This window comes from Hippocampus zosterae, chromosome 18 (genome assembly GCF_025434085.1).
Source record: "Hippocampus zosterae strain Florida chromosome 18, ASM2543408v3, whole genome shotgun sequence".
In the NCBI taxonomy this organism is placed as follows: Eukaryota; Metazoa; Chordata; class Actinopteri; order Syngnathiformes; family Syngnathidae; genus Hippocampus; species Hippocampus zosterae.
The window spans coordinates 4,777,671-4,787,850 of record NC_067468.1 but is presented as its reverse complement, the minus strand read 5'-3'; the positions used below and the strand labels follow the sequence as shown (position 1 = coordinate 4,787,850).

General features: G+C 41.6%; 1 protein-coding gene across 8 annotated transcripts in view; it reads right to left on the bottom strand.

Moving 5' to 3' along the window:
* Positions 1 to 10,180, bottom strand: part of LOC127590805 (dihydropyrimidinase-related protein 2) — a 157,524-nt gene continuing 147,344 nt past the window's right edge. For all 8 annotated transcript variants that reach the window (XM_052050265.1, XM_052050266.1, XM_052050267.1 and 5 more), the window contains 6 exons: positions 8,232 to 8,388; positions 8,013 to 8,154; positions 6,803 to 6,973; positions 3,718 to 3,897; positions 3,461 to 3,629; positions 1 to 2,204 (listed from right to left, as the gene is read on the bottom strand). In XM_052050265.1, the coding sequence (XP_051906225.1) occupies positions 2,113 to 2,204; positions 3,461 to 3,629; positions 3,718 to 3,897; positions 6,803 to 6,973; positions 8,013 to 8,154; positions 8,232 to 8,388 (911 nt within the window). In that variant the 3' untranslated portion in view covers positions 1 to 2,112. The remainder of the gene's footprint in view (positions 2,205 to 3,460; positions 3,630 to 3,717; positions 3,898 to 6,802; positions 6,974 to 8,012; positions 8,155 to 8,231; positions 8,389 to 10,180) is intronic.

Genomic DNA, 10,180 nt, shown 5'->3' with positions numbered 1-10,180 from the left:
TTTTTTTTAACATTACCGGCCACTTTATTTCCCATGGTGAGCAAGCATCCCAGAATCCCCATAGCAACCGGGACAAACACCGTCACACAGTTTCACTTTCACAAAGGGGTAGGGGGTTGGGGGAGGGCTTCGAGGGGGTGGGCAAGTGTCTTTACGATTATAGGCGGTTGTACAGAACGGCATCCCCTCTCAGTCTGCAGCACGTTGCGAACATACATATCACTTACTGTATATCTGATTAGCATAATATGGCATAGCATTAGAACTCAGGCAGACTAGAAAAGTACAGCTGTGTGGTTAACGTGTGTATTGTGCAAGGAGGGATGGGGCATGCAAACAGTGGTGCTTAGTGTGTGTGTGTTTGTGTTTGTGTGTGTGAGTGGAAATTACTAATGGTAAAGTGAAACTCCAGTCTAACTGGCATGGCTCAAACAAGCCACACAATCTGCAGCTCGTGAGAGTGGTGAGCTCTGTCGGCATGGCAACAGCCGCACATAACCCAAAAATGCAAAAAATGTAGAGAAACAAAAGGGAAGAACAGGTTTGGGGTGGGGTGTTGGGGGGACTCTTACATTTGGTGCTAAACTGGTGTGTTTGAGGAACAGACTTGTCTCCTTTCTTCTCAATTTCATTCTGGATCGGCAAACATTTGTGTTCGTGATATTCTTTTTTTGTTTGATTGTTTTCCAAATGAATGTAATGAAAACATGGAAATGAAGAGAGTGCAGGTCGTCAAGCACCACTCTTTAGGTTTAGGTACTGCTATGCTTGCTGAAGATAGTTTGAAGTAACATGTAAAGTTGTATCAGGAGATGGGAGGAGCAATGGTAGCCAGATACCACGACGCATCTATTGCTCGGCAGAATGAAAAACAGATCATACACAAAAAAGTGAAATGAGAGGTTAGGAGGTTTTGTCGAGTGTTGCTGGGGTCCATCCCTCCAACATCTACACTGCACACTAGTCACACACACACACACACAGCATAGAACATCATCAGCTCGCCACCACTTTCAAGCGCAAAAAGAAAGTGCTCAGCCGTTCAGCAACTAGTTACAAATTGACCTTAAAGAGCAGTTTAACAACACAGCTTTAAAAAAAAAAAAAAAATCAAGATCATGAGCTCATAACATCTTTACAGTGGCTCTACTGGCACAAGAGGCCCAAATGAAAGCACAAAATCTGGCACCTTTGAATCGGTTTATCCTCGCTATTTTACACCTATTTTTTTATCTTACATCCTTCACTTTTAGAAGAGCAAAACAATTATGTATACACCTTTCTGTGGATTCAGGCACATAAAGAGTAAGAACAGAAAGCGGCGTATATTGATGAGTCTGGAAACATTCTGTGTGAAAATGCACGGGTTGGCGATGGACGGCTTTAAAAGTTTGAAAAGTTGACGGCTGCTGTGTGAATTAGATGACGTGGCACAACAATAAGGCATTTCTCTGGCCCTCCTTGGTTAAATGTTTCCCTTAATTCGCTTTCATCCCACTTGGAATAGCGAGATGAGGCATAAAGCTACATTTACAACAGCCGTCGGGCCTTTGTAGCTGACAAGCAAGTTTAGACCAACTGTATGTACTTCCGCAAAGATAAAAATCATAAAAGTGTGTGAATGATGTACCCTGGGTTACTTTTTTTTCTTCTTTTAACAGCCCTGCGGGTGGATTATTGATTAAATGTTGGGTGGTGATGAAGCACCCATGCTGCTCCCAATTTCGAAAATACAGTACATTTGATCTTTTGCAGTAACGTACCCAATCAGCATTAAATCAGCCCACCCAACGGCAAGTGAACTGGAAAAAGAACAAACAGTATTAAACAAAATAAAAAGTGCACAATTGTTTTTATTTATTTTTTTCCGTCATGTGAGGCAGACCTTTTTGTTTGTTTGTTTTGAACCGCGTCCTCGAGGATCTGGTTTGAGGAGGAAGGTGAGTGGAGAATGTGGGGGTAACAAGCAGGCGGTGGCAGAGTTACAGATCACGGATGGCGAAATGCCAAATGGGTAATCGTGAGAAGTTCCCGGCGTGGAACCCACGGCACCTATCGGCCGTCCTTCCTCAGATCCTTTACCCTCCCCCTCTGCGCAATGGATAGAAGGTTCTAACCAAGGCTGGTGATGTTAGCCTTCCCACCTGGGGGCGCCACAATGCGCTGGGTGTTGCGGCGAGGAATGTTGTCATCAACCTGAGCGCCTGCGTGGACAAAAAAAATCCCGTTGGACATTTTACAGGGAACCAGTGTTGCCACCATTTGATTAGCACAGTGGTTGTCAAACATTTGAAACCAAGTCCCGCCTCAAAAGGTACTTACAGTACAGTGCCATGTACCACCAAACCCACTAAAAATAAACTACAGTAACATAGTAGGCCTAAGTGTTCATCATAAAACGATGCATCGTTTTATTTTGAGAATCCATTCAGAATCACCAGATAAACAGTGAAATGTTAGGCCTGTGCCTTGATTTGATCGGTCATAATTTCTGTGCGCAAGTGAACTTGGCGCGTTCAGTGGTAAATGTTTAATTGTCATTATTCTGAATCATTTAGAACAAATGTGGCACAATATAATCACAACAATCTTGGAGGGCGGTCAAGTTGACATCAGTGAAGTGGGTGGGGGTAGGAATGTGGGTGACGGTTTTTCATGAAAAAAGCGAAATTTTCGGAAATGAGGAGAAGTGAAAGATAACTTGGCAAACACTACAGCGATGCTTCACAACAACAGCGACTTGTCGCAACCATTTGGTCTGATCAAATTGTAGCAGGCCCTCTTATCGCGAAACCGTTTGCCACAAAGTATCTGTACATTTTTTGGAGAATGGGGGGAAAAAACTAACAAAAGAACCATACTTTGTTGCAAAAATGACAAATAATTTTGCAACAATTAAGTATGGAGGCGTGATGGCTCAACACAACAGTCCCACTGAAATGACAGTGAAGAAGATTCAGTGGGAATATCCCATCCGATTAAAAATTGTGTCGTCAAAATTAGGACCCAAACGATTAGTCGAAAAGCTGATTGAATCGGACGATTTTAGCTCTTGAAAATGGACAAAAATTGACAGAAAACCAAACAAATTGTCCAATTTTTGCATTTTTTTTGCTCACTATGAACACATTAACACACAAGACAAAGATAATGACATTCAAACGTCACCCCCACCCCACAAACACACACTAAAAGCGAGAAAATAATCATTTGATTTTTGCAGATTTTCCTCCCTGCTGTCAAGTTAAACAATCACTAAAGAACAATATTAGTCTGCAAAAAAAGTCAAATGTTCTGCCTGTAATTGTTGTCAGCTTTAAGATTAAAAACGAAATGATTTTGATCAATTTTATCTCAAAATGAGTTGGTCCATAAACCGGTTATTGTAATTTTGGTGTTGCGTCTTGAGTCTAGCTAATTCCAATCTAAAAGATGATCCATCAGATGAGTGTCCACTAACCAGAGAGGCTGAAGCCAGATTGATGCAGGTTCCTGACTGGTTGCTGGTTGGGCTGCTTAGCAGGCGACGTCTTGGCCGATGAAGCGGGCGTCATGGCTTTAGGGGTGACCGACACCTCGCAAACCGGACCATCGTACAGTCCCCTCGGAACACCCCTCATCTCAGCCAGCTGCAGTGTGGAAAAAATTGTTCAGACAATTTAAAAAAAACACACACACAAAAAAACGGAAGAAACTAGACATCAAACTGTTTTGTACCCTGCTGCGAGCTTTTATCCTTTTGTAGACGTAGTCCGGAAAAGGTTTGCGGGCCACAAAGCGCCCGGAACCTTCTGTGGTGTGGAGGTTTCCTTCCTCCAAGACGATCTTTCCCTGGCTGATCACCACCAGTGGCCATCCACGCACCTCGGTTCCTTCAAAGATGTTATACTCCACATTCTGCAAGAGGAGGCCATCAAACAAGAACAAGGGGGGGAAAAATAGAGGTGTGAATGTACAGTAAGTCTGACTTGTCATTTGTATATTCTGGACATGCCAGCTACCCCACAAAATGGACGGATGGGGGAAAAAAATGTTTCAGAATCCGAAACAATTTGAGATGGAACCGTGATGCTGAATGAAATCTGTTTGAACATAAATTCAACTCAACCCAACTGTTTTTAAAGAGCACTTTAACACTGCTCTATAAAAGCTGGTGAAAATGGAGCAAAAATAATTCACAGAACGACAAACAATACAACACTAAATTATGAACGAAGGCAGTAGAAAGCACAAAAAGAGTAAAACTAAAAATCAAGTCTCATGCGGATTCAAAAGCCAAAGAATAACAATGAGTTTTCAAATATGGGCAGCAGCATTTTGGATCAACTGGAGACACTTAATGGAGGATTGGCTGACTCCAAAGTAAAGTGCTGAGTAAAAATATGATGAAAAGAATTTCAAACGTATTACACACGCAGTACAAAAAAAATGTTTCTTAACTGGGGTTCACTTTTAAAATAGGCCCAATTATATGGACGCCAAACGTAAAACTCCACGGAGCAAAATCCTTCATGACAGTTTAAAATGAACACATTACAAGCTTGACTTCCTGTGTGTTGTTGTTCCCATGTTGTGTTTGATGTGTCATCTAACAGCTCCCGCATGCTTCATTAGAGTCGCACTGACTCATCACGCAAATATTACACCAAAATAACGTCAAAGAAGAAACACATTGATTTCATCCTGTCAATGTGACCTGCTTTGTTTGCTCCTGGGAACTCCCTGTCGACCGATTTATGAAAATCCTACCCAGGAAGCTGGCGATGTCCCATTTGGAATATCAAGCAACTGAGTAAAATTAGAACGGTATGAAAAGAGCTTATTGGATTTAACCCACATTGACCCCAAATTGGTCTCGGTTCGACTTGTCATAGCAACAATTTTGAAAACAACTGATGATGCACACAAGCCTCAGGGAAGAACAACCAGGGTCAATCAAGGATAGTCAAACATATATTGTGTTTGTGTCTGCTGAAAAGCTTCTGAAGACTGAGGTCATTCATTTGGTGGATTTTAAAATGCCGGAAATGAGATCACTCGTACATTACACGAGACTTGTTATAGCACACGCACATGGCGAATGAGCGAGTCGTACGGCGAACATCACTTCGTCATTTTTCCGACCAGACGGAATCCAAAACAAACCACCAAAAAAACAACCCGATCCGAGTACAGTGCAGACAAGCGCAGACGCACACTCACACACGGATCTGCCTGCTAACAATCAAAACCATTTCAGTGTTCCAGTGTCCTCCTTTTGGAGGAGATTTTACAGATTACATCAGCCTCTTGCCGTTGCTGCGGGAGGTCCACACCCTGCTCAAGCGAAGCCGTTATAAAATCCCCTTTCGCAGCATGAAAACGTCTGCAAAGGCGGCATACTAACTCTTCTGGCTTCATTAATCACGTGAACTAAATTGTGATAAAATGCATCGTGGGAAGGTTTTATGCTCAGTCCGTTTTGTAAATGGACTGTCACGACTCCACTATTGACCTTAGTATAATCATTTTTTTCCCTTGCCTGCTAATAAACACACAGAAGGAAGCCTTTGGGGGGGTCCAAAGATAACTACATAATGACCCTGTGTAACCTGGATGTAACTCCAAAAAGTTTGAACTGTTCATGATTAGAATTATTTTTTAACTAAACTGTAAAGATCAGCAGTGTCAATCAAAACTGAGCATTTCTACCTTTGCGGCAGCGATATTTTAGAAAACAGCTCTCGATCCGTTTATGATCCCTGAAAAGCTGCAAACATTAAAGCACCACAGTGTTTTACTGCTGGAGGGCATTTCTTGAAGCATTCCGAAATTTGCATTCCATGCGGAGGTCAGTAGAGAGATAGACTGAGGAAAAATGAATACACTTACAAACTCAAAAAGGTGTTCCCAGTAGAAGGGTGGCCTTTTAAAGCTTAAAAAAATGAATCATTTTGGAGAACTACAAGAGCAAAGGATTTAGTGATGAATTAGTGAGTTTGGAGTAAGAAAATCCATTATTTTTTACTTCTTGACTTTTCATTAAATCTCAGTTTCTTTTGAGATTGAGACTTTTGAATGTTGTTCTTTTAAAGACACTATATGTAAAGTACATTCGCTTACGTTGTGTATGAAATGTGCTGTACATCAATGGTTCTATTTCTTTTTTTTAACCATCCCTGGTAGCTTCACCAACAACACAACATGCACAATGACAACATGATTACGTGATGTCAAACACTGACAGGTTAAATCACAGGTGTCAAACGCAAGGCCTAGGGGCCAGATCCGGCCCACCAAGTCATTTTATGTGGCCCGCGAAAGCAAATCATTTGTGTCAAATTACTAAAATCTGTATTGAAAAGTCATATTTTCATGTGTGACATTGAGATTTTGAAATGATTTTGTGACACAGTTTACACTCACTTGAACAATAATTGAACAAACTATTATTGACTTGACTGATTTCAAAACTATTCAGCTATTAATTTGTTGTGCACAAGTAATAATTTTGTGGTTTCACCGTCATAACGACCCACCAAAAGAAGACGTAACTCCAAATCGTCCCGCGACTAAAATGAGTTTGACACCCCTGGGTTAAATCATCAAATGACACGGCTCGGGAAGACACAAGAGCAGGGAAAACGGGGTTGATTAACTCGATAAGCAGCCCACGGAATTTGGTGGCGGCGCGGGCACCCGCAGTGGCTCCTCTCTCTCCCGAGGAATGTCATTTCATCCATGCTGTAGGTTGCACATGTAGCACATTTGACAATAATGTTGACTTGACTTGGAACCGTGAAATGGTGATTGAGTAGCATACCGAGTTGTGGCTCTTGGCGGAGATTATCTTCGTGACATCGGGGTCCCACAGCACCAGATCTGCATCAGAGCCCACAGAAATACGACCTTTGCGGGGGTACAGGTTAAAGATCTTGGCCGCATTGGTGCTGGTCACCGCCACAAACTGGTTTTCATCCATCTTGCCGGTCACCTGAAATGAATCCAAACTCAAAATGTAAATAATCCCAAATTGATAGTTAGCCATTGTTACATTACAAACTGTTGTCTGTTGTATTTATATGGAAGCTTACAGTATATTTGATATCATTAGCTTGTGCATTTACTGTAAAGGGGCCGACATGCTTAACATTTAAACCGGCAACATAATCGCTCAGCAAACGGTACAAGAAATGAAATGTAAATACAGTGGTACATGTACTTACGACATTAATTGGTTCTGGAAGGACTTTCTTAACGAGAAACAGTAGAGATGTGTTTTCCATGTAAATGCCCTAATCCGTTCCAAGACGCCCAAACATTCAGACAAATGTTTTATAAAGCATAAAAATGCATCAAAATATGGAACAAATACATGTTACAATTAGATTATACCATAATAAATGAGAGTTGTTCCTCATGTAAAGAAAAAAAAACAATGAATTGAGTAAAGAATAAAAATTTTTAACTGCATCCTCAGCGTTTTTTGCCCTCTTTCGTTCATGTTCTCTCTCAGAAGTGTTTTTTGCCTGTTCTCAGGATGTTTGCTTTTGTCTGCTTTCACACAAAGACACATACGGTAGAAGTCCCCCTCAGCCAATGGGATGCCAAGAAAATACCCGGTAATAGCCAATGGCAGAGCAGCTACAAGTATGTTGCATTCAGGAAACTGGGAGCTGCGAGAAGCATACCACACTGTACTTATACCTTTCGTATCTTGAAATTTCTTTTGTAACAAGAGGCAATGTTTTCCTGTTGAGGCGTTTCGTAATTTGAAGAGATGTTCGGAAGTAGAGGTACCACTGTCATTTGTGATTTATTGCATGTTCCATGGAAATTTAACCCATTCCTCTAAGGTCAGTAAAAATAGGCCCTGTGGCCCTTCTAAACCCTTTCATGCACCCTGTAACCCGATAACATGATAAGCTGTCCACTGTAGTAACCGCTGTCTCTGAAAAGGTTCAATGTGATTTAATCTATCGTTCTCATGAATTTGCAGTGTGTGAAGCGACGTCACATGCAACAACACATACCACACACTTGTCCCAGATAATCGACATCCTCTCCTCTGTGCCGTTGACACCTTCCGGAATCAAGCTGAAGTCATCTTTGCCCACGGCGCGTTGGGCAGTGTTGAAAGGACAATGTGCACTTCCTGTCACCTGCAGGTCACCACTGCAAGAATAGGAAGTGGAAAATAGCAAGCCTCATCTGGATATGTCCCCCATGGAATGTTTTGATTATGACGTTACCAAGAGAGCAAGGAGTTGAGATAGTCTGGTGTGGTCGGGTCGGGGCTCAGCGGTGGGGAGGTGACGTAAGCCGCTGCCTTGGCCCAATTTTTGCTCCAGTAGTGTGAGCCGTCTGTTCCCAGGCTCGCGGTGATCGGCTCTCCATAGACAACGGTGCCTGCCCAAGACAGTTTCATATCAATCAAAAAAGTTCCAAAGTGTGCAGAAGCTTTACTTTAATGTGTTTGGTTGACGATAATTACCTTTGATTGATATAGACTTGAGATGGAAAAAAATTGAGCTTTCTATGCCAAAGGCATTGACTGACTGGCTCTCTTTGTAGTAACGTGTTATTTTGGAGTCTTTGGGGAGAGAATATTTTTTTTTCTTCATTCCAATAAAAGTTCTTTGTCAAAATGACATGAATGAAGACAAAACAACATACGTACCGTATATGGAAAAAAATATATATTGACAAACTTTAAATAAACAAAATAAAGATTGCATACCAATTTAACATTGAAGTAAATATGTATACAAATTGGGCGGCCCGGTAGTCCAGTGGTGAGCACGTCGGCTTCACAGTGCAGAGGTACCGGGTTCGATTCCAGCTCCGGCCTCCCTGTGTAGAGTTTGCATGTTCTCCCCGGGCCTGCGTGGGTTTTCTCCGGGTGCTCCGGTTTCCTCCCACATTCCGAAAACATGCTTGGCAGGCTGATTGAAGACTCTAAATTGTCCCTAGGTGTGAGTGTGAGTGCAAATGGTTGTTTGTTTCTGTGTGCCCTGCGATTGGCTGGCAACCGATTCAGGGTGTCCCCCGCCTACTGCCCGGAGACAGCTGGGATAGGATCCAGCACCCCCCGCGCCCCTAGTGAGGATGAAGCGGCTCGGAAGATGAATGAATGAATGAATGAATGTATACAAATTGTCAAGAGACTTCAAATAAACAACTTAAAAATATTTCGACTTTTCTTTTTAGCCGTAGAAAAAAAAATAGTGTGTTTCCGGTAACCCGACCGACCGAGAATTTCTACGTCGAAAAAATTTTTTACGGTCAGCATTTTTTTCAAACAACCCTCTTCATTTTAGTGTAGAGGGTTTACGTCGGTGCAAACTCCTGCGATATTCAAGTTGAGCGCGTGCGTCATTTGCCCTGTCGTCTGTCAACAACATTGAAATATGTGTTTTCTGTGTTACAGTTGCATGCTCGCACCGTAATGTTAAGAAAATAGTATCCATTGATGTATCGAAAAGAATCAGCAAACTATTTGATAAACACCACGGGCCGAGTAAACACCGAGGGCGGAGGAGGGCGGGGAGAAAACTAAATAGGTGGCGGCGGTGTCGGCCGCCGATCGGCGGGTTCAATGTCTTCTTGTTTTATGTTTTATAGTTATTTTGTTTACATTTTTGATGGAAAAAAAAAGATTAAAAAAAACTTTGTCCGACCTACCGACCCTATGCTGAAATTTCATGTTAGCGGAAACACACTATCTTTTTTTGTTTGGCCTTATCTACAAATTTGAGATACTCAATGTAACAATCAATATCAATCAAAAAAGCCTTGAAAAATTGAGTAATTTTTAAAAAATAAAATTGGCCTGACCTCTTTAGATATAATTCTCTTACTTTATTTGTTACAAAAAAAAATTGGAAGGAATAAGCCATCGATCTTTGTCAATGGCTTATATATGGATCAATCTTCAGATTTCTTGGACGTAATATTTTATATGTTCTGTAAAGCATTTTGTTCCAGCGGTTGTGAAAACTCGATTGCTTTATTGTATTATATTGTATTCACTTAAGCGTAGCTCCATCTAATGGATGCATAACCCAACCCCAGCAACTATTGTAACTTCTATTGTATGCGCTTTATAAATGTGGTGCACCCTATATATGAAAACAGTTTTAAAATAGGCCATTCATTGAAAGTGCACCTTATACAGTACTACGAAGTGCCTGATAGTGTG